The sequence below is a fragment of the Micrasema longulum genome, unplaced genomic scaffold (assembly GCF_059751315.1).
Source record: "Micrasema longulum isolate JH-2025_06_02 unplaced genomic scaffold, ASM5975131v1 h1tg001278l, whole genome shotgun sequence".
In the NCBI taxonomy this organism is placed as follows: Eukaryota; Metazoa; Arthropoda; class Insecta; order Trichoptera; family Brachycentridae; genus Micrasema; species Micrasema longulum.
Genome location: NW_028278465.1, coordinates 393,080 through 419,616, shown reverse-complemented (window position 1 = coordinate 419,616; position 26,537 = coordinate 393,080). Strand labels below are relative to the sequence as shown.

The 26,537-nt window shown below is 32.4% G+C and overlaps 1 protein-coding gene across 1 annotated transcript in view; it reads left to right on the top strand.

Moving 5' to 3' along the window:
• LOC148276110 (S phase cyclin A-associated protein in the endoplasmic reticulum-like) overlaps positions 1-26,211 on the top strand; it is a gene marked incomplete at its 5' end in the record, with an annotated part of 46,664 nt that extends 20,453 nt beyond the window's left edge. The window contains 2 exons of the mRNA XM_088234747.1: positions 17,738-17,908; positions 26,003-26,211. Coding sequence (XP_088090873.1) covers positions 17,738-17,908; positions 26,003-26,077 — 246 coding nt within the window. The remainder of the gene's footprint in view (positions 1-17,737; positions 17,909-26,002) is intronic.
• Between the last annotated feature and the right edge of the window lie 326 nt (positions 26,212-26,537).

Below are 26,537 nucleotides of genomic sequence, written 5' to 3'. Positions count from 1 at the left end.
GTGAAAATTCTTGATGGAAGTTCATTGTAATTTATTTTATAAATAAAACACGAGTGATACTTTAATCCACAAATTTGGAATATCCAGTGACCGGTTTCATCGCTTTCGCGACATCTTCGAGACTGGACTTCGGGACCAGTCTCGAAGATGTCGCGAAAGCGATGAAACCGGTCACTGTATATTCCAAATTTGTGGATTAAAGTATCACTCGTGTTTTATATATATAATATATTTGATTAATGTAAATAATTGTATTTAGTTGTTAGATTGTATTTTTGTTTGTGATTAATAAATTTATAAAAAATAAAAAATAAAATTTATATTCTTGTCTACAAACCTTTGGACTTGTCTAGTCATTTGGTGGTGTAAAAATTAACGCACCTGTTTGAATAAATAACACGGAAATCCTTTAAAAGTGCCACAAATTAATTTTGTCAAAGGGTCAACATCAATAACGTAAGTCCCGAATAAATTAATGAGAACACCTGGCCAAAAGGAAATTGCGTAATTTAATTGATCGGGCTATATCGACCGTATTGAGAAGCTTTCTCGCAATTATTGTAGCGCGGTAAGCCTCAAGTTTAATTGGACCGAATGGATGTGATAAGGGCTTATTGAAGATTATAATTTAGTGCGTGATGCGTCACTTCAGGGCGCGCATCCCGCATCGCCGTGTTATGCATTTTATTGTAATTAAAGCGATGTAGGAGTCGCCAATTCGATTGACAGGTGCGCTCATAGTGCGGCCCGTAACTGACCACTCCCCCGAAATACCTCATTGAGGAAGTTCAGTGCTGCAGGAAATCGGATGTAAAAAAATGTTTTCTTGTACGCGGTAAATATTATATCATTTAATTGTTCAACATTCGATTTTATCAGTTTTTTCATGCAAACATGATACTCTGTTTCCGAAAATAAATATAAAAAGGCAAAAACAAGCCTATTATTGTGTGTTGAATACAATTATTTACCAAAAAATAAGACATTTATACTTTTTTAGTGAACATAATCGAACGAATTATTTTTTTATTCAATCAAATTACATTGATCAATTTGTCCCATCTCTAACCTTTTTGCAAAATAATGTAACCTTGTAAGAACGTCGTTAATAATTAGGTTTATTTTAGTTTTTAAGCTCATTTTATATATTTAGGTTGATTTATATGTCAGGCATTGTATTAAAAAAAAATATATTAACATACCAAATACGAATGATTTTTCGTGTGTCATAAATCACTCCTTAGACATTACTACAAAGTTATGTCGTCAGTTTTTCTGACAACTGTAATTTTAATCAAGCTTTATTTTTAGGACTATAGTGAACATTTTTGGTAGAAGTTCATTCTATTTTTTTATAGAAATAAAATACGGTATATAAATATCCCGACTAATACTTCGTGAGGTTTTAAGGACTGCGATCCTTTGGTTGGTATTTCCAAATGCAGGTGGCCGGTGTTCGATTGGCTACCGTGAGAAATGTAATCGGGAAAGATCCCTTCCCGGCTGGGTGAAGTCAGTCATGATATGGATCACCCTTTTCTCAATATTCCAATAAAATATTATTACCTAATCGAAAGTAGGTTACGGACATAAATGTGTTGGTAGGATTGAGTCTAATATAATATTTTCAACGCAGTATTACGCTACACAGTTCAAACTACGCTAAGTACCAGGGGCGAATCGTGTTTAGAAGCGATTATGCGCAGCTTACCATTATATATGACTATCCATAATAATGTTTTTCGGTGACTTTATTTACAGAAAAACAAAAAAATAATTACTATTTCTTATAAATCATTGCCAGCATTTGTATGTTTCTTCAAATATTAAAATAGGGCGCCCAGCGCTAGTAATGAGCCAAGGAACTAGCCGATTACTCCAGCTTATTTCTTCATACAAATAAGTGTACTATATTTTGAACATATTAAACCCAGTAGCGTAATTTTTCTCCTAAAGTAAACTTGCAGATCACACAAATTCTTTGAAGATTCTCGATTTGGAAAACCGTATATCAAACATTATTTCTTAAGGACTATTTTTCTTTGAGATGATACTTTTGACATAATATGACTCGCAACACATGTGGTGCTGGACACAACCGTTTTTGGCATTATTCATTTCTAGATCAAATCGGCCAGTTGACATTTTAATCGTTATGAGAATACCTAATACTGGCTGAATTACAAACTTGTTTTGAGTTATGTGTTAAATGAATGGATAATATATGTAATAAAATATCACGAAGTTACTTCGTTTGAGTTGATTGCATATATAAGAGTTGTTGTAACACACAGAAGCACAGAAAAAATAGCAATTTATAGTATCTTATTTTTCTTCTTCAGCCTTGTTCTCTCCACTGCTGGATAAAGGCCTCGTCCAAACGTCTCCATTCCTTCGTATCACCCGCTTTCATCATCCACGTTTTACCGGCAATGGAGGCAATGTCCTCGACCCATCTTTTCTGTGGCCTTCCAACACTTCTTTTGTTTGCCCATGGTCTCCATTTTAAAGAAGATAAAAATAACTTTATTATAAAATTAAGTTTTTAAGTGAAAATTATTGATGGAAGTTCCTTTGTAATTTATTATAGAAATAAAAGACGAGTGATACTTTATTAAAAAATAAAAATAAATTGTTTTAACTCAATTAAATAGCATTATTTCAACTCATCAGTTAACCCGAAAAAAATTGATATTGATCCTCAAGATAAAAATAATTTTATTTAATTTACTTTCATATAATTTTGAATTCTATATTCTTACCTCTGTTATGTATAAATACATTGAACTCCTTAATAAAGATACCAGTCTCGAAGATGTCGTGAAAGCGATGAAACCGGTCACTGGATATTCCAAATTTGTGGATTAAAGTATCACTCGTCTTATATTTTTATAATAAATTACAATGAACTTCCATCAAGAATTTTCACTTATAAACTCAAAAAATAGATTTAGAGATACGTTTTACTTTTTTGTTTTTGTTATATGTTTCTCTGTTTGAATAAATAAATAATGAAATAATCGTTACCTCTGTCACCCCTAAACCTTTTATTTTTCAAAACACAGCAGCGATTGCTACAAAAAAATACAGTATTTACCACAGAATTAAGAATAGTCCAGAAGGAGCGTAGAATCATTTGAATACATCGGACTGTGTCCAAAAATTCCCCCACTCCGGCTTACTTTCGCCGCGCGTATTCGTGAAGTCGCCGGGTAATGTTGCTTGATAGGGAAAAATAAAAACATAACACAAATGTAAGGTAAAAAAAAAGTAATCTGTTAATTTCTCTAAAATTTTATTGTGCACGCAGAAACATTGATTGACACAACAGAGTAGATAAGTAAAGAGTCATTAAATAAGAGTAATTAAATTAATGAACTTTGAACTTAAAATATAAAACAAATTTTATTTGACATAAAATAGATATTTATATATAATGTTAAATAATATTTGATGTTTTAAAGATAATGTCGTTCAAATGTCCCCCACGGCGTTGTTTAATCCGAGGTCTAATTTTCATTAGTGCTTTTAATAGATGAGCAAAGTAGGGTAAAAAAAATCTACCCTGGCGACACTAACAAAATTTCCATTTTCAAAAATAATTCAATTTTTAAGTAATGCATTTGTTATATACACATTCATTTGCAAATTACGTATGAAATGTGTTTGCACCCTGTTTCTTTAAGATCCAGCAGTATTTCTAAACTTTAAAAGGACACAACACGGCATAGTTGAATTCAAATCAGGAGTTGCGCACTGAGAGACGTCTACAATGAAACTAATTGGTCAAGACGTAAACCTACTCATTTATGAGTAGTTGAGTCGCCTTCTGTGTGATGTGCGTGTGCGGTTTCTGGAATATTCTTAATTCTATGGTATTTACATTGCAATCAATTTACTTTAACCTTTTATTTTTTAAACACAGCAGCGATTGCAAAAAAAAAAATACGGTATTTTCAATTATATTCCAATATTTTTTCTTTCAATATTTCAATATTATGCCAAAATCAAAAACATAAATATCGTACTCACATGCTTTTTGCCTTATATGCTAAAGTGTTTGTTTTAAGAGTATATTTTTTATTATTTTATTTTATTTTTTATTTATTTTATTTGATTCCATGATTAACATGTATGCACTGAATGTTTTCGTTTCGCGTTGTTTATATTTCATTTCTTTCTTTTACAATGTATGCATAAATATTTTTTCATTAAATATTTTTCACTGGAGTCTCCCGTTCCGAGGAAAACATTTTATGTAATTTTCAAACATGCCTCTTTAAATGCATAAGTGTTTTGTATTTTGTTTTTGTAATTGTATTTTTTTTAATACTTTGTTAGAGGCGTAAGCCGTTAAATAAATACAATACCCCCACTATATAATAGACAAGTTCACTCTTGCGGTTTTTTTACAGTACGTAGTCACCTGCTTGATTTGTTTTTTAACAAGATGTAACTACCCGCATGTTAAACGAATCCCTAACGCTGCCTTAGACATTTTATTTTACCGATTTGTTTTATTTATTATTTCTGTAACAGTAACTTATTAATAGTTATATAATTTGTTTATTTATTTATTTATTTAATTTTTTTTTTCTTTTATTCAGGAAACATACAGTACAGTTACAAAGTGTAATATTTTACACAATTAGACTTAATTCTAATGGACCAGTGAAGTTTCCATATTATAAAGCAATTATATGTAAGGTTAATTATGAAAGTATAAAAAAGAGAAGGAAAAGGAAAAACATAAATGAAAGTTGTTTAAAAATTAAAATTTAAGTGAAAAAAGATATTTTAATGTTTGTAGTTTGTAGTGAGTATTTACAAATGGAAATAATATTAAAGATGAAGAAAATTTGTAAGAGTAATTAAAAATTAAGAATTGAAATAAAGAATGAAAAACATGATCAGATGTAAAAAAAATAAAATATTTATAACATTTTTAAAAAAAAAGCAAAACATAAATATACACATATTTATTTTAAGGGATTCAAAGAAACGATGAGAAGAATCTTTAAGTGAAATATAAGACAATAAATTTAGGTCAATTTAAAAAACATCTTCAACATTAATGACACATTATAGTAAGAGCAGCAATATATTGATTTTATTTACATATAAAATATAAGTAATTAAAAGTAGTTTAAAAGTATAAAAACATGCCAATGCAGCAGAGAAAAAATAAAAAATAAAGAAGGAATAACAAGTAATCTTTAAAATTTGAAAAAGCAATTTAAAGGAGAAGATTTTAAACCAAGAGAAGTCGATAAAATTTCATTAAAGTGATTTTAGTAGTAATACAAATTTCAAAAGAGAAATTTGATTTATAATTATAATATTAATGTATGTAATTTGAGTGATATAAGAGAAAAAGGGACCAACGGGAGTTTTATTCAAAAGAAATGTTTATGTTAATTTTACACCGAAAGGCACTAACTCATTAACCCTTCCCTTACTGCGCCAAAAATATCCTCGCGTTACGGTGCTGTGTAATCGATACACATGCAAACATTAAAGTTTTTTCAATGTATGCATATAGGCAATTACTTTTAAAAAATTAAGTTGAAGTTAAAAGTGATAATATTTACAATTTAATTTCTGGCAGTTAATTGCACGGTAATTGTTAATAAAAAGTCAATCGAAGCTAAACTTGCGGAGTAAACCTGAGTCAGATATAATTGATAAGATTAAAAAAGGGTCTGTGAAATGGTTTGGTAATATAGAACGAATGGGAGACGAAATTATGGTAAAACATGTATATATGGCGAAAATGAACGGTAGCATGAGACGAGGACGACCAAAGAAGACGTGGCATGATCAGATAAACCAGAATCTTAAGTCTGGTCATGTCAAAAGCAGGCAGAACCGAAGGGCATGTATGACAATGTGGAAGAAGCTACAAATGTATGCCAGGATAGACGTGTGTGGCAGTCCATTCTCTCTGCCTATCCCTACGGGGAAATGGCACACCATCACGATGGTAGAAGTAGTAGTAATTGCCAATAAAATGAAAAAGCTTTAGCTCAAGCTCGCGGCGCGAGCTAGGAGGACCATCCATAACGAAGCTCGGAGAGCTACAGGGAGCTACTGGCGTCTAGCAGAAGTTCTGGCAACTTTTCTATTTGCGCGTGTGACGCGTGAAATAGTCTCTCTCGCTTCCGAATATAAGTACTTGTAGTATCGAAAGTGAGACGTAAAGGGTGTGTGATACAGTTGTATTATATATTCGGTGATCTTTTACTTCATACGCCGCGACATGCGACACATTAATAAACTTTCGATTTAGTATGTAATTTATCTGCGATTTCTGATACAATATTTTTTTGTGCTCAATAAATATTTACTTTTTATAAAAATATATTTTAACTGATACGTGAATGGATAACGGAGGAATACCGAAAAGATAAACTCGGTATTTACTATGTTTTAAAAGAGATATTTAAGTTATTAGATGCAATGTGTACTAACTACACGTCACCGGGAAGGGAGGGTTAAAAAAGGCTTATTAAACATTCGAACGCATTGTATGTGACTGGTCAAAACGTCATAAATGATCCCTTTGAATTTCAAAAAATGTATGTCATTTGTTATCAATAATAACTTTCTCATGTCAGTCAGGCTTCGGCCATTGTGTGCGGCGCTCGCGTGACACACTTCGTCTCTTTCTTCTATGGCATTCCTCACCTCTGCCTCTGCCGTGTGAACAGGGTGACATTTGATTAGCGGCTACCGGGCGCACAATCACGTTTCGATACAGATCTAAGGAGAAATTCCGGCAGCCAAACTGAGAGTCCCGGCAACTACGAAATCTCGATTCTTTCTTCGGTCCAACGTCTTCGTTTTGTTATTTTTAAATGACGTCACCTGCTGTCGCTATCCAATCGAACTTGGTAAACTCGAGCAGAGCTGTTTCATAATAGAATATCATACGGCCTCTGTGATGCAGTAGCCTTAATGATAACCATATGTTGTATGATTCGGATTTTATAATTAATTATTCTAGTAGGCATAACACATAATTATAAATTAATATCTTGCACCTATAATGAAAAATATTTGAAATATATAAATACTGATCACTTAATGCATTCTGTCAGTATAGCCCCGATATATTTAAAATATTTTTAATAATAGATGCAAGATGTTGATTTCAAATTTTATGCTATACACAGAATAAAGATTATTATTTTAAAGCTTGAAAATAAAAATTCGCCAGAAATAATGCGTTGAAAAAATTTCAAATCGATTATCCCGCAACTTGTTTTAACGACATAATGCATTCTGGCAGTAAAACCTCGATATAGTATACGTATTATATATATGTATAATATATTATTAACATTTCATTTTTAAAGATTCCTTAAAATTAGATATTTTATTCTAAAAGATGTACAATATTCAACTGAATGGAGTTCAGAAGATGTCGCAGGTTTCGTGTGTTTTTTGAAATTTAGAATTAATTGTTTTAATATTTGTTGAAGATAGAAAAATTGATTTTTTTTTTTTATGAATTCTTGTTATTTTCTGAACACACCGCGTAAATGTATTTTTGATTTGTTACCTATAATGTACTTAATCAATAGCTTACATCACTATACACTGCAGAATATTTGTATTCGTTATATCTTTGATCTTCGCAAATTTGACCACATAACCGAGTATCGCACGCAACTACACTGGCTCAGTATCAGGCATAGAAGAAACATTCACATTCTATCACTTCTTCACAATATTTTAAATAATCCCACTTCGCCTGTTTATCTGAGAGAGCTCATCCAACCTCTTTCACAGCACGGACTATCGCTTCGTTCTAGTAACGAGAGAACCCTTTTAATACCCTGTCATAGCTCTAATTTTTTTGCCTCCTCTTTCACAGTAGTAGCCGCTCGACTGTGGAATAATCTACCCACTAATATTAGAGACGCCCCTTCTTTATTTACATTTAAGTCAAGATTGAAATGTCATTATCTAAATGTTTAAATTGTTCCTTTATCCTTCTTCTTTCCTTCCCATCCCCTCTCCTCTCTTCATAGTATAGTGTTAATTTTTTTAAATATTTTATATTTTGTTAATCTTTGCTTTTAATTTTCGTATAAAATTGTAAGATTCAATATGTCCATGTATTTATAATTTTTTCAAACTGAACGGTTTGGGTAGGTAGGAAGAAATTGCCTTAAGGCAATATGCCTGTCCTTATATGTATATATATATATTGTAAATGTATATAAAGTGTCAAATAAATTAGTCACTGTGGAAAATTTATATTGACTGTTTTTACAATTTAAGATTACATAAATTCTTTTTTTCCATACGCAATATATTTAAAAACTGTTTGTTCTTGCCCAAATAAATAGATAAATCATTAAAGTTTTTTTTCTCAACATATAAATAGTGGTTTAGAGCCTCCCCGCTGATTGTGACAAAAAGTCACAGTGTCTTTTTGTCACAGTGTCAAGTGCTATGGAGATATATGAGAGTGCGCTCACTGTGGCGACATGACAATGCGGTGACAAAAGGTTCCAGCGTGACGTGACTGTCACCCGGCCCCGGCCTGTACATTGCTATGGGAGTGCGCTCACTAGGAACTTTTTGTCACTCTGCCGGCAGACGCCTACCAAACGGACATGTGTTGTGAATTTTGCAGTTATATTTTAGATTAACATATTATGAACAGAGATGAAGAACATTTTACACAACACAATATAGAAGTCTAAGTCTAGTCTAGACAGGCGCCGTGGCGTAGTTGGTTAGACGGCCAACTGTAAAACTGGCGTCGTGCTTTCGATTCTCGCCAGTTGCTAGAAAAACATCCAAGAAAGATTTTTTTCTCAATTGGTCTGGGTGTTGTTGTGTATTTTTCATTACCTCCTTCCATATCCCCTCTATCCCACCTGCTAACAAGCCTCAAAATAGAGGCTTTGCGGGTTATTCCTTTAAAATGCATCTACAGGGCTTATGACCTGTCATTGGCTGGTTTTAGTGGCACTGTACACACTCTGTAACATTCACCATTCTACCCATATTTGAACATCTGTATTCCTTCAATTCTTTCATCTGTTGATGTTTCTGAAGTTAAAGAGCTGAAACCTTTATTTATGCGGGCGAGATTTAAGATGGCTGCTTCTTTGCCAGAAGATGATATTGACAACGAATAGTTAATAGAAGACATAGAGGCCAGTATTGCATACATAAAATGCAATAAAGGAATTCTCTGATATTCATTTGAAAAGGAAATTGTAGGACGAGATTTCAATTAAATTATTTTTAACTGTTTATTGACAAACGAAAATAATTTTAAAAACTTGAGAGGACATTGACGTAATTCAGAATACAGGGAGTAAAATGTACCTTTTTTTTATTTTTATTTATTTACAATTTAAAAAAAACCCTTAGGGTTACATTAGAAATTTTATATTGTCTAGTCATTTTATGTCTCGTCTAGTCTAGTTAGTTCAGTCATCATGTGCTTTTTCAGATTGATTTTAAATTTGTCTCTAGTAAAAGTTTTCAAGTAGTAAGGTAAGTTGTTGTAGTGTTTAAGTCCATTATGTAGTATTTTTGACTGTCCTGTGTTTGTCTTTGCTTTTTCAATATTATAGTGTTGTTGTTGTCTGGTGTTATATTTGTGTATGTCAGCATTTTTGACTAGTATTATGTCGTCGTCTTGTATATTTCCCAGTGTTATTTTGTGCACAATTTTTAAGGTCTCAATTTTAGTCAAGTAGTTTATGTCAAACTGGTGTGTTTTTTCGTACAGTTCAGTCGTAGAGGTCAGGTAGGGTAGGTTGTATGTTAGTTTAAGAATTTTATTTTGTTGTCTTTGTATTCTTGTTATGTCTGTCTTTTTATCAGTTCCCCAGAAGGCGATCACGTAACTCAATTTACTTTTGACATAGGCTTCGTACATCATAATTTTTTCCTTTCTCGGTATAAAATCTTTAATTTTGTAGAAGAGGCTATGTAGCGATGCCATTACTTTAGTGAATCCGTCTATGTTTTAATTGTCTGTCCATTGTGAGTCCTAGGTAAGTCATATGTTCTAGTTCTTTAAGAGTTTCGTTGTTTATTTTTATGTTCATGTTGTGGTTCTTCTTTTGTGTTTCAAAATGTATTATATTGCATTTCTTGGCATTTAGTGTTAAGAAGTTTTTGTTTAATAATCGTTCATTATATATGGGATGTACCCAGTACTGTTTCTTTCGTTTTATTTTCCTTCTGCGTAATTCAAGAGCGCAAATCACTGCGACCTCTTCGAAATCCATCGCTAAATGAACATTTTGTCACCATTAGTGAGAAGTGAGCGCACCCACGGTGACACAACGTGACAGTGGCAAAAAGTCACAGTCAGCGGGTGGCGTTTAAGCTGCAGTTGTATTACACCTGTGTAAAGTTACGAAAGTTAAGAAATCGAGGGTTTCGAGAATTTCGTAAATTGGTGGTAAAACAATATCGTAGCTGAAGAACGATTTAATATATTAATATGGCCGGACACCTTAACTCAATTTATATCTTACAACTCAATTCAAATTGGTACACTTTTTATTCGATTTCGTTAATTATGTAGATTAAAAATAGCTAAAGTTCAACGTGAAATGGCGCAGATTTAATATATTTCATTTTTAAAGGTTACAAAGACGAAAATAACATTTAAAATATCTTTTACCATTTGAAATATTGCATATTAATGAATCTATAAATTTCAAATAATGGTTCATTTATTTTGTATGTTTGTTAAGTAAATGCTTTTCAGACTTGCATATTTCCTTTTAATTTATTTTTTTTACTAATTTTATATTCCATTTAAATTTTGAAAATCTGTTTCACTCCCATTATAATATTCCAATACACGGTTACACAGCAGATGGTAAGATGAAGACGTCATACCTTCACCTTGACGGTATAGCTGAAGATAAATTATCTCTCGCGATTACTAAGATACACTACCGACCCCCCAACTTCAAGTTTTGGGTAGGTACATCGATATGAAACAAGGGAAAGCGTACGCCACGGTACACATATTTACGCATTAAAATGACATAGCTTCAGTATGACGTCATAGTTGAAGATAAAATTCTCCCAATCGACTACAAAGATATACTACCTATCCCCCTACCATCAAGTTTCGATGTAAGTACATCGGTTTATACCGACGGATCTAGAACCCCTCGATACGTTTATCTACGCATTAAAAGTGATAAAAGTTTTGTTTCACCGAGAATCTTTTCCTTTGATTACGATTTACTTAATTTTTTTATCGTTTTGATGTTGGCATTTTTTTTTCTTAAAAGCCTATTCAAAATATAAGAGAGAAATAAGTAAATTTTAGGTAGGCAGAGAGAATGGACCGCCACACGCGTCTATCCTGGCATACAATCCTAGCCTCTTCCACATTCATACATCTTGTCATACATGCCCTTCGGTTCTGTCTGCTTTTGACATGACCAGACTTAAGATTTTGGTTTATCTGATCATGCCACGTCTTCCTTAGTCGTCCTCGTCTAACGTTGCCGTTCATTTTTGCCATATATACTTGTTTTACCATTCTCTCGTCGTCCATCATCATTCGTAACCCTGTCATACATTGATTTCCCACACAGTCGTCTATGAGATCGCATTTCAACCGCGTTCACTTGGCTTTCATCCTTCCTCTGCCAGTTCCATGTTTCACTTCCATACATAAATGTTGGGACTAAAACTCCGTTGTGCACTGCCAGTTTAGCTTCTATTGACATATTTTTATTAGAAATTACTGTGCTTAGTGCTCCGTTCATTTTGTTGCCCGCATTCACTCTTCTTTCAACATCTTTTTCTACTCTTCCATCTCTTGAAAACATGCTTCCCAGATACACAAATTCTTCTACTTGCTCGAGACATTCGTTGTTTACATTTATTATGCCGTCAGTAACCTCACTATCCCTTTCAAATACCATCACTTTTGACTTACTTTCGTTCATCGCCAATTCGCTCTCCAGGCATACATCATACATTCTAGAGACTATTTGCTGCAAATCAGCCTTGCTGCTTGCTAACAGAACTGCATCGTCAGCATACAACAAGCAGCTTACTGAAAAATTATCCATTTTTGCTTCAATACCCATACATTCTATCTCTTTCATACAGTTGTCCATGTATAGATTAAACAACCATGGTGACATTACACATCCCTGTTTCACGCCTTTTGAGATCGCAAACCAAGATGTAAATCCCCCATTAACTCTTATACACGCTGAACTCTCCTCATAGAGAGAATTTTAAAGTCGAATTAAATTCTGACATAACTGTCAGTTTCCGAAACGATAGGCTAGATGCAAAAAATAATGTCGCTAGATTCTGCTCTATTGGCATATAAGAGTATCTAGGCGAAAGTAATAAAAAACAGTTATTATATTTTTTCCGTCTGTTTTACTATCTTACAGAGTGTACGTATCGAGACGTTTAAGGAGCCGGCTTTGGTCGCTCGGTAGATAAATACAGACGATCGTTAAGCATATCGTCTTGGCAAGTGTCGAAAGTCTTTTAAGAATCATGTTCAAGCGAGCATTTTTTGCTGGAATTGGGATTTATCTGAGTTTAAAATCGCTTTGAAGTTGGCACTTTCTATCACAGAAGCCTATTTGAAATATAAATGAGAACTATTTGAAATGTTAATGAAGTAAGGAATGCGGTTTCATTTTTGCGGTCGTTCATTGGTTCTTTTTGATCATATTTTATTTTATTTTATTAGGGAAATCAACAGTTCTACATACATATTTTTAGTAAACAAACAGATATAGTGTATAAACTCAGAACTAATAACAGATTTCCACATAGTATACAAAGTTAGTAAAGAAAATATATATTACATATCAAATAAATACATACAATTTATACATATAAAAATGTTATTTTCAAGTACTCAATAATCAAAGATTTTTTTAATATTAATTTTAAGAACATTAAGTTACTGTAAATTGGGCGGGATAAGGACAAAAATGCCTGAAGAGAGGATAAGGGGGGGGGGGGAGATGTACATATTTATTATTATAATGTCTACTAAGTTACATAATACATTTTTAGTGTAAATTTTAAGTCTGACAGAGTGATGTTTGTATAATCTATATTTTTAAATTTTGTATTGCACATTGAAAAAGTCCTACGAAAAAAAGCATTTTTAACATACGATGTTTTACTTATTGGTACATGAAACAGGTGGTACCGTCTACAAATCCTGGCTGGCACATGTATTGTTATTAAACCAAGCAGCTCTGTACAGTCTACCATTCCTGTCACAATTTTGTAAAGCAGTAGTTGGTCCGCACACACTCTGCGGTATTGTAGAGAAATGATTCCATGGAAGGTGGAGGCAGTGAGAGTAGATACATAAGAAATACCGGTTTTGTATTTAAGGTACTTTATAAATTTGTTTTGAATATTTTCTATTCTACTTATATATATGGCATACTGGGGATTCCATATCTGAGAGGCGTATTCCAAATGGCTTCTGACAAATGTATAATATAATGAAATAAGGGCCAATATGATGTCGATATGGCAAGTAGGTAGAAGATACAGATAGTACAGAAGTTAAGTTTACCGTCTCGATATGTACAGATGAAGATAGCGTTCATAAGTGAGGCCCTGATATAAAAGGCGAAATATTTAAAAAGGGAAATGACATAAATTAATTTTTAATAATTGGGATTTTAGGTTTATATTGTTCAACTACTTGTTGAGGATTGAGGTAAATTTATAAGCGTTTTTTTTAATTTTTATTTTACCTCTATTTAATATTCAAAGTATCATATTAAAAAAGGACTTGTCTTCAAAATAAAAAATCATTTAATACGTAATCTACTTAATCAAAGCAATGCTCATTAACATTGGACACGCCTTACTTAATGTGAAGATTTATATAAAACGGACCTAAGAAACCTTTTCAACTGCAACCTCTCGCATAAATTTTCATGAATTTTTTACTATATTTTTCTTTTGCTATCTTTTCAGACCAACTTTCGGCGCCATTTCGTGGGAAAATATTGAACTTTATATTCCCTTGTACTAAATACGTCTTAATAGTGATGTGCATTTTCATCCTCGAAATAAAGTCAAATAAATCGATTGTCGAATAAAAAGATATACGAATAGATTTGATTACTTTAATAACCGTCACCGTCATTTTTATTGTGTATCGGTTACGATCTAAATAAGTTATAATATTTGCCTAACATGGAAATAACATGCACCAATTTTTTATTTATTTTTTATTTATTTATTTATTCATACAAACACACATATATATATTTATATATTTATTTAAACGTATACCTTACTAGGGGTACAACATAATGGAAAGTTGAAGCATGTACATTTTTAAATTACACACACATGTCCACTCTCATTCCAATATAACACCCACTCACCCACCCTCTCACTCACTTACACTCACACAAACACACTAGTATGTATGTATTGTACGTGTATTTAATGTATTTCTGTGGATATCTGTCATTGGTTTTATTCTCTGTATATTTTATTTGTTGTATTTTTGTTACATATATTACTGTTGATATCCCCAATAAATAAATAAAAATTTAAAAAAAAAAATTAACAGCAAAAATTTAAATTAAAAATGACTAAATAAACTTAATTCTATTTCAATAAACATCAGGACACTAAATAGTTTGTAAATCTATGCAATATCTCGCAGCATTCTCCTGCAATGGTCTCTTCCCTTAGACAAAATCCAAACTTGTACACCTCTCCTAAAAATGTCTTTCTTGATAATTATAATAATTTATTTAAAAAAAAATATTTGCTAGCACTCGATTTCCCCTTTCAGGATTTTTACCAGAGATGAGCCATTGAGTCGAAATTCCCCTTTTCAGTATTTTTACCAGTTAGTAGCCATTGAGTCAAAATTACCCTTTTCAGAATTTTTACCAGAGACTAACCATTGAGTCTAAATTCCACATTTCAGGCTTTTTAAAATTTTTTATTGTTAGTTTACCTCACATACATATATTTCCTGTTGACCCTTCCATGAATCGAACTCAAAATCTCAAGCATGACAGACCAACACGCCAACCACTACACTACGAGGCGAACTTATCTCCGTTCGATTTCTTTTTTTATGATTTTTACCCGACTCGAGTCGAGAACACTCGTCCGTGATTCTGGTTCTATTGCACACACAGAACTGTATCTTCATTCGCCTGGACATAAACAAACCGGTTTGTCTAAATTTGTTGTAACGGAGGAAAAACATTTTTGAAAAGGGAATATAGTAATTTATATAAGTCTATGCATTTACAGGGCTTATGACATGACGTTGGCCTGTTTAAGTGGCCACACTACACATTGTGTAACATTCACCATTCTGCCTATGTGTAAACATCCACGTTTCATCAACTCTTCCATCTGTTGACTTTTGTGAAGTAAAAGAGCTGAAATCTGACTGAACCAATTCACCTTCTAGGCAACGCCTGAAAACAATTTTAAACTTGTATACTTCTTCTTTTACCAGTTAGTTGAGTCAATAATGTTTTGAGTATGTCCAAATGGACTGGCTGGATTACCTCCCTAGGGAGTTATAATATAATATGTATTTTTATGTTCTATTTTAATTAACTTACGCGTATTGTCAAACCTACTATGCTTTATTGTTGACATTACATTGTTGTATTCACTGCATTACCGTACTGCTACCTACCGTATTGTATGGGACTCGTTGCACATGATTCATTCAGTGTGTATCAATTAAATTGTAAAATAAAATGCTTTTTTTTTCAGAATAAGATTTAGAAATTTACCACCCTTTAAACAATTTAATTTATAACATTTCTTGACTTAAATATTTACAAAACGGTTTCGAAAGCAGATATAAATTATTATTTTATTTTTCATAATCAAACTTCTAACCATGCTCTTACTCGTACACTTTTCAATATAATTACAAGTTTTAAATTATTTTTTTTTATACTTACGCACCCACACACACGCACCCTCATCCTCATTTATTCGCACACCCACATTCACACTCTACCTCATTCATTCACATATACACACATTCACATACACACCCATATATACAAACGTCACACATATACAATTACGTTTACTCTTTTTTTATATATATGATGTACTATTAGATTTACAGAGGATTTTTTTAATTGGCTCTAGAATTGTTAATATGTTTCTACTTATTTTTTATGTAAAATCTGTTAAAATCCCGAATAAAATAAAATAAAATAAAATCAATAAATAAAATAATTAAAAGAAAAATATGCAACAATAAAATAGATCAAATCCGTGCGGAGAAATATTTCTATAGGTGCAACTAAAGCTCTTGTAAATGCTTATGTCGTTTCGCGTCTAGATTACTGTAATGGAATATACGCAAATCTCCCAAAATATCAAACTAATAAACTTTAATCTGTTTTCAATGCAGCAGCAAGACTTATTACGGGAGTAAAAAAGTATTCTCACATCTCACAACATCTTCGAGATTTGCGCTCTTGAGGTGATCTTTTACAAAAATGGCGCTATATAAATCAGCCAAATATTATTATTATCAATTTAATTTAATTTTAATACATTCGATTATCTTCTAATACCGGTTATTCACATCGCTATTTCTAACTACTAAACCTAACATCTATATACATAATGTCACCTTGTTAAGACACCTGCTTCTCATGGTCCAAATTTTATCGGTAGCCAAAAATAATGTAAGCAATACATGTTTAGATGATTATCAGTCAAATATGACATTTGATTGATTAAAACTCGATAGATTAATGAGTTATTTCTATGAAAGTATCTAATCGCATTAAAACATACCTGTTCTTATTAAATACTTGGCCATAGACATAATATTTTATCAGCATCATTATTTCTCATTCGAATCATTATTTTGCCTATGATTTTAAAATAAGGTACCTCTTGAAAGTCAGGCTTTGCCTACATTTTAAAAAAAAAGATTTTGTCAAGCACAGCCTGTTTGGAAAGAGCTATTATAAAGTCGAAGAATATTTGCAGGACAAGACAGCTTGGCATTAGATTCGTGATTATTGATTTTAGTTTTCTGATCTAAATTGTGTTGTTGATTCAAAATCATTTGTTTGATAGGTTTTATTGACTAATTATTGATTTGGTCTAATAACTTATATTTCCATATAAGTTATTAGATCAAATCGTCTCACCAACGAAGGGGTGTACTTATGTATGAATACGATCTTTTTTAATGTATTGAATTTAATATTATTTTAGTGCTACCAAAAATCCAATAAAAATAAACAAATGGGTAGAAAGTATAAAAAATTTAAGGAAAGAATCTGATTGAGATCCACAAAAAACAAATGCCGTTTGTAAACATTCAAAAACAAACTTTTTTTATACACATAAAAACAACATCTTTTCATTTTTTTGCAAATGCATTCTCCTCGAATGCAACCCTGGTAGATCGATGAATTAAACATTGATGCTCCTAACTTCTTTTTACATATTCGATTGAAAATTTTAATATCTACGAACACGCACAGCGCAAAGACCTATGTTTCTCTGAAAACCGCACGTAAATAGGTTAAGCCGTTTAGGAGTACGGTGACATCACACGTACAGAGGAATTATATATATATAAAGATTATGTCGTATACGTTACAGCACCATCTCTGGGGGGATTTTTTACCACAGACTTTTAAGATTTACGGTTCTTAATATTTCTAATGCTTATTTTTCTGTTTTTTTTTGTTCGCAGAACCTACTGACGGCGGGCACGCCTCCGTGCGTCGTGCAGAGCCTTAGCACGCTTCCCTTCCGCTACTTCAGCGGTGCCGAGCACGCTCGCGTGCTACTACCCGTGTTGATCGCGTGCAGCGCGCGCTGCGCGCCGGCAAGGAGATTGCTGGAACAAGAATTATCGCAACAGGTAAAAAAAATACAACAAAAATATTTTGTTTTTTTTTTTTTTTTTTTATTAAGGAAAAACAACAGTTAAGAATACAAAATATTTAAAAAATAGTACATACATCCAGTTAAAGTTTTTCATAAATATGATGAGAGAACATGTTACACAGTAAAGAGAAAAATAATATATTATATAATATTTTGAGAAAAAAAAAAAAAAAGAGCTCGTAAGAAAGTTAAGGGATGAGGAAATATAATTGACCAATTCAAAATTTTGATATTATAATAAAATAAACATAATTAAAGGAACATCAACTTATTACACACTGACAATGGCCATAATCCGGCCATGTCTTCAAACATTTAGAAATAATCGAAATATTGTTGACTTATTTTTTATTTTTTAATAATCTTTAATTCCGCAAAATTTACTTTATGGCACATCAGTTATTTAATAATGATATCTTTTTTCTTAACCGTTTACAACATAGGTTTTTTACGGTTTGAAAAAATATATCAACGCTGGAGGAAAATGTTACCAAGCGACATGTAGCAACTTTACAGAAGAGCCATTTTTTTATTTAATTTATTTTTTTAAAAATCATACATATGTTTTATTTTGGCGTGATTCCTACGTAACTGAAAACGTAACGTTAGTAAAAATTTAAAATTAGAGATTCGTAATAGTTAAAAAAAAAACTCTAATTGGCTCTTCTGTAAAGTTGCTACATGTCGCTTGATGACTTTTTCCTTTCCAGCGTCGATATGTTTTGGAGGAGACTTGGAGTGATCTAAGAAAAATAATTTAAAAAAAACATGTTTTCAAAAAAATGGCGAAGTGAAATTATTCGGCCATATATTTATGGCCTCACATGCATTAAAAACCCAATGTATAAATTACTTCGCCATACTTGCCACTACATCTGACACGACGTGATAGCTTTCTTGAGAATAGAGAAAAAATACATACAGACATTTAAACTTCAAGCCAGGTATGGCTCTGTATGCGGTAAAGCTAGGGTTTCCTAGGACAGCGGTGCCCGCATCTTAATGGCCGTAGTGAATGGTGATGCGGTGGACAGCCGTCGTAACGTCGACTAGAGAGTGGTTTCCTAGGGAAGCGGTGTTAAATGGTGTTGATAACACCGTTTTCCTAGGAAACCACACTCTAGTCACCGTTACGACGGCTGTCCACCGCATCACCGTTCACTACAGCCGTTAAAATACGGGCACCGCTGTCCTAGGAAACCCTAGCTTAAGGAGTTAAAATCACGCCAACATCAACGTTGAATTGAAACAGTCACTTTCTATGGTGTTGTTAAGTTTCAGTTTTAATTCTTCAATGTCCAATTTTAGTAAATAATGAAAAAAAAAAAAACAGTTTTAATTTCATATTTTAGTTTATGTGTACAATACGCTACATCGGGCATTAATAGGTGAAAAACAACAGGAATGTAAAGAAAACAAGAAATAACGATTCTTATGAACAACTTTCTGTATTAGGGGAGAGCGGGAAAATTGGAGCCTACTAAAGGAAAATGTTGATAAAAACCACATTTGTTTACTTTGTTATCATTGTTTATAAGTTACTTAAATCTCGTTTATTTGACTATCTTTTCATTTCAGTTTAAATCAACTACAGCCATGCATTAAGGTACAATAAAGATTTAATTAAAAAAGTCAATCGCTCCCATTACCCCATACATGCGGGTAATGAGAGCCCATTTAACGCTCATGTGGGAAATGGGAGCCATAATTTTTACTTCTCCAAAAAATAAAGCTCAACTTATTAAAAAAGCAAATCTTAGTTGTGTGTTTGTTAAGATTTCAGAATGAAGCTTGATTTTCAATACCTTGTTTTTATTGATGTACGGTTGTGGCATTGAGCTTACAATGGACTCAATAGGCTCCCATTACCCGCTGACTAAAGTAGTAACACAAATATCTCATTCGACTTTCAATCACAATTTGACGAATGGCACATGAAAAAGACGAATCTAGGTATGTAAGCGTAAACATAATACAATAATAGATCTAACAACTCACCAATGCCTCTCGTGACTCAACGCAGGGCACTAACGGCTCATGTGCATCAGACAAACTTTCTCAGTGGTTGACAGAAACGGCCGAGTGCTTAAGGTCACTCGATTGTGCATAGGTTCCCATCGCTCCGATTACCCGCCCGCTCTCATTACCCCGCGCTCCCCTATAATGAAAGTTGCGAAAACAATAAAATTAAAACTTTAAATCTAAAAAAAAAAACTAACAAATCACCCTTTGAACTTTAACTTGGTGGTCTGGTCTCCATTCTATGTCAATCGCATAAATCACATTGAATCAGTCCAACATCGCTTGCTTCGAAAAATAGCGTGGATACTCAGACTAGAGAGAGATAATTATTCTTATGCTGAAATAGAGTCAATGTTAAATATTTCTAGTCTACAAAAACGTAGAACTAATATTGACTCCATATATATGTTCGGCATACTAAATGGTATAATCGATGTTCCATCATTACTGGGACAAGTAAAATTCAATATTCCGACTCGTAGATTGAGAAACAATCAAGTACTGTTCATCGATCAGCATAGAACAAACTATGGCCTAAATTCTCCAATGACCCGTCTTTGTCGTATTGTTAACTCAAGACAGGATCAGGACTTTTTTGGTTTAAGTTTACAACGATTTAAATGAGCACTAAATAAATAGTCTAGATCTTGTCTCGATGTCCCTTATGTTTGTCAATGCTTCTTTCTTTTTTTTTTAAATGTTTTAAACTATTCTTTTATTGTAATATTTAAACCTTATAAATTGTATACATGGACAATGTCCGTTAATAAATAAATAAACTTAATTTCACTTTTGACAGAATACGTGCACAACTGTCGTTTTGTTAAGAAAATATCGAAAATTTCCACCCTGGCGGCGACTTTTCAAAATAAATTGTAATGGCTAGTCTGTACACAATATAATAAACTAGTCAGCGAGTGATACACATGTTTAAGAGCACTTTTATACACCAATTATCGGTATCTAGCAGATCGTCTACATTGGGCATTATAGGGTTGAATAACTAAAATATAATTACATTTCGACTGAGCGGATTTGGGCTCTTGAAATTTAGACGTAATTTAGGTAGGTACATTGGTACTCATAAAATACAAAGTATAAAGGTGAGGAAAATTTATTCTAACGATTAGAAGATAATTAATTGGACAGGAAAGTCGAATTCGAGTTTTTGTAAATAAATTTGCACTTAGTTTTTTTTCATGGCGTAATTTTGAAAGACAGGCGTTTTAAATTGGCAAAATCATATGATTTCCTTATTTTTTTTATCAGACTGCCTTAAGAAATTTTCTCAATAACGAATGCATAATGTCGCTAACAAAGTATAGGGACATCACCTTGAATAATTGATAATACGACCGCCCTCCTTTAAGCACCCTCTGTTCTCTCCCAATTTCATCCCTTAAACAACAATTTGCTCTCTGCTACACCTGCCCGATGTGACATTATTGTGCAATGTTTTGACTGTCCCCATAAAGTCGCCATGTAGTTTTTTATTTATGACAATTATAAGATTTTAAATACATTATTTAGTTGTATGTGTTTTGTTTAACTACCCATTCTTCTTCATTCCCTTTCCGTACATGGTGGTGCATAGGGCACTGCATTGGGACACCAATCCCCGCGTATTTTGATATTTTTTCTTACATAAAGGTAAGATGATCAGTATTACCGTCCAGGGATAGTGAAATTTTCAAGCGTAAAAACACCTTATTAAATAAATATTTCATATCAGCCGTCTCGGGAATCGAACCCGAGACCTCTTGCATGGCACGCAAACGCGTTGACTGCTACACCACGAGGCCGGCAACTATTCATACTTCTGCTTTAAATACGAAAGTGTATTTGTTTGTTTTATTTTATTAATTTTTTTATTCATATATAATTATGCACTTTTAACATTTCAATTTTTACTAAAACTAAAATCCCACTAAGACGCTTTCTGTAGCTTGTTTGTGTTTTCTTCACGTCTCAACGGGGCGATCGATCGACATATTTTTTTTGCATAGGGATAGCCGGAGAGGTGAGAAGAAAAATGGGATATTCATTTTAGATCCCGAATTTTAAAATATTACAATGAAAACAATAAAAAGTACCTACGTATATCGACAATGAGCAACATTTTTCAGTTCCAGTGCTGCAGAGCAGCGTTTATTTTATAATTAAAAAATAAATAAAAGAATTTGTTACCCACTAAGTCTAAAGACTTTTCGGTGGGAAACATTTTTTTTTTTTTTTTTATGACAGGTTTAAATTACATTTATTTTATTTGTATTTTACAGATTTATTTATAAACAGGCACTATAAAGTATCAAGAAGATATTTCTTCAGTTCTTTTTTTTTCATTTGAAGATTTTTCGTGTTGATGATGGTTTGTGGGAGATCATAGTTAGTTTGGTTTGTTTTTCGTTTTAGATTTGTGAACAGAATAATGATGCTACGTCAGCATTGACTAACGGATTATCGTATTTCTTTCATAGCGATAGTTGAAAGATCAATCTACTTTCAATCTCGTAAAAATAAATTATTCCATCGGGAAAATAAACAAAAGCTTGCCTGAATTAACAAAAAAAAATAACCCTTATTCCAAGTAAGCGAAGCCGCAGTAAAAGCTAGTCAGTATATATTGAAAATAATTTTCGGGTGTAAAAACGAGTACCTACATACAAAACGGCTCGAAGGTGGCGTCTCGTCATTTTGCCCACGCCCGCCGAGTGCACTCTTAACAAGCAAGCAAGCATTGCGTACAAGTATGGCGTGGTAACATCATACGTGCCGTTTGTCCGATAGTGCGCGCGCAACACCTCGTTTTTAGTTATTTCAAATTAATTTATTGTACAAAAATAACATTACAAATAACAAAATATTTCATGCGTTTTATTGAAACGATATTTCAAACCGAAAACTCTCGAGCAATGGTTCTGCATTATCTAGGTATAATACTCTCCAATAGCAAGAGTATTTGCCCCTTGAACATAGTTTCACTGATGTGAAAGATGTCTTTCTCCAAAGTGATGATGTCCAGCTGCCTGACTGCTCTTCCAATCGGCATAACCAGAGGCAGGTTTAATGTGCGTGTTTCAAGCCACATAGTCATGCCCTCAAAAATGATGACACCTGACTCATGACCAAACGCTCAGTCATGCCCAACGCGTATTTAGCCGTTCCTCGAACGCCAGCTAGGCGTGACGTTTAGAATCGAAACAAAAATGCCTACTTGTGTCATTTTATGTTCCTGATAATTACCTTAGACAGCGTCAACATAGACTGTTTCACATTCCAATATACAGGACCAACCTGCCAATGGTTATGCCTGTTGGAAGGGCTATCTCTATGTTGAACAATATCACTTTGGACATTGACATTTTTCACGTCTCTGAGGGAGTTTTTCGTTACAAGATTCTTTTACTTTTTTAACATATTATTCTTTGGATATTATGTATACTAATGTGTTTTTTTTTACATATACCTAATTTTACCTAATTATTTCTATATGTATGAATTAAGATATATTTTTTTGTAATGTACATATATATGAATAAATAAATGATAGATGATAAATAAATGATAAAAACGTGTAAAAACTTTTCGAATAAACATTGTAAAAAGAATTGTGGAACTTACTTTTTGGTAAATATTTATTAAAGAGTGATGAACAAAGCGTAAAACAATCAATATTCAAATATAAATCATTTAAAATATATATATATATATAATCTATCCGACTATTTAAATTTTGGTGGCCATTTTCAACGAGTTGTAAATAAGTCACTATTAGAAAATGGAAATCAAGTTGGGGTAGAGTGGGGAATCTGACCTCGTACCTCTGATCCGTGAGTCCGCAACACTAGCCACGGGACCACAACCCGATTCAATTCGATTATTTTTTGCAAACGTCAAACTACGCCTAGCGGTGCAATTGCGAAGCTCTTTTTAGTGACAGTGATACACTGATAAAGATACGTTTTTAAAATTTAACAAAGTGAGTTTTTTATTATCTTTTCGTTTTCCTAAATATCCAGTAATAAGAAATAAACGGGTCGAAATTATAAGGAATTTACCAAATCGAATGTTGATTGCTAGCGTTAAATTACAAACTTTTTTATGTATTAAAAATGAGTATCCTACAATTTTTGGTAGCTTATGCATATGCACGCTCGTTGAATGTAGCCCCGGTGTAAATAAACAGTACTTGGTAACTAAGGGTACGTTTTCGTGTCACTGCTTTTAAAAATATTTCACTCTATAGGGCATGTCTGTGTATTATATGTCAATGGTTACTATTGTTTATTTTAAAAATAAATTATTTTCAAAAAAGACGTTGAAAAATCGTAATGTTGATTTCCTAATTTATTTTAAATATTTTTTTACTAAATTCAAACTCTATTTCTCGCATTGTTAACTTATTTTTTTTGCTGTGCGTCTGGCCCTAGGAGGCTTTTATTCATACTGTTTGTCAAATTAAAACATAATTAGTGTTTTCTTTTTTTTTTTTTATTATTATTTATTTATTTAGTTCTATGTATTTACATAGTCTAATATATATTTACAACACAATATTTACATCTATACTTATTCTAACATTATTTATCACTGTTATACACTTAGTATCCTAATTTATAATATTAACTGTTTCATATGTACATTTTCATTAATTATATTCACTATTTACACTATTTACTACCTAATATTTTTCACATATATACTTTTTACATTTAATTTTAAATATATTTACATTAATTTCATTTTTTATGCTTTCTGGCATTTCTTCAAATAGTTTTATTCCCTTGTACATAAGGCAGTTCTGGGACATTGCTTTTGATTTCTTTTCCAGTCTTATATTTTTAGATCCTCTTGTTGCATAGTTATGAAAGAACTCATTATTTTTTAGTTTATTTTGAAAATATCTCGGAACTATTCCTTTAATAATTTTGTTTATTTCATTGGCAACATTGAATTTGATTATTTGATCAATTGTCATGATATCTAGAAGTTGAATCATTTTCTTAACATTTGTTCGTCTCCCACATCTTAATATTATCCTCATCTGTCCAAAAATTATCCCATTTTACTTTACGAAATATGTACATACGTAAAATAGTCATTTAAGGGCTCGCGGGCACTCAGTGTGTTCCATCTTAGGACCCCTGCGGGGTATAAATGTACGCAGGGAGGCAGTAAATGTCCCTGTGAATCGGTGCCACTAAAAGGGTCACAAAATCTCTCGACAAATTTATAAATTACCTTTTAGGTCCTGGGTTGTTTTTCAAAGTAAATATTTTTGGACACTCCTTTCATAAAAAATACCCAAACAATGAATATCAATGTTAAACCATAACCAGAATGGTGTTTGTTAGACAGTTTGTTAAGACGCATGACGTGATAAAATTAAACCAGTCAATTGATAGTCTTAATGCGTAGATTTACATATTTTCTGAAGGTTCCTCATCTCGGTTGAAATGTCTTAACTGCCTGTAAGGTTGAATCCGGTATTTATTAACAAACATTTTGACGTACATAAAATATTTTTCACTGAATAAACTAGTTCATGAAGAAATTTTAAAATATGTGTTTTTTTTTAATAAAGTATTTTCAGTTTTTTAGTACTAGTAGAGCGTAAGACTGATCATCTTACCTTAATGTCACAAAAATTATTTCATTTAGGTCAAACCATGATAGGTCATTGGCCATGTCACTCATAGGCCATGACAGGTTACATGCTATGACAGGTCATAAGTCATAACAGGTTACATGATATGACAGGTCACAAGTCATGACAAGTCACATGCTATGACAGGTCATAAGCCGTGACATGTCATAAGCCGTGACATGTCATAAGCCGTGACATGTCATAAGCCGTGACATGTCATAAGCCGTGACAGGTCGTAAGCCGTGACATGTCATAAGCCGTGACATGTCATAAGCCGTGACAGTTCATAAGATTTGACTGGTCATACGCTAATTATTCCCATTTCAAAAGGTTCTTTACATCTGTTGAAACATTGTATTAAATGTAGAGTTTATTAATTTATCATAACTTTGTTTTCAGTTGCTGTCAGATTTCAAGAATTCTGAAGAAGGAAAAAAGTCGAAACTGCTTTCTTTAATGAAGACTCAAGATTGATCGTTATCGTTGTAAGACTCTCCCCATCGCCAACGCATCATCAGACCAATTTTCTAGTTAGAATATTTCTTCGGGCGTAAACATGCACACTTATTGGATAACTTTTGGGTCTCTTCTTTATAAAAATATGAATCGGTTTAAAATATTCAAAGATAAATCATTTTTTAACTGACCACTTTTTAACTAAATTAATTTGCAATTCACATCAACTCTTTTTGGTCTTCCTTTATTGTAATAATAATTATAAATATATTTATTTTAGTATGGCACATAAAATAACATAATTTTTTTACAAATTAACTTTTGTGGTAACTTTTTAGTGCAATTCTTATATTTTTTTCAATAAATAACAGAATTTCTTATTTTATGATAATTTTAGTCACTGTTATGTTTATAAAACATTTTCAATGTGTTTTTCGTTTTCAAATATTTTACACATTGGGTTTTTTTAACCCAGAGT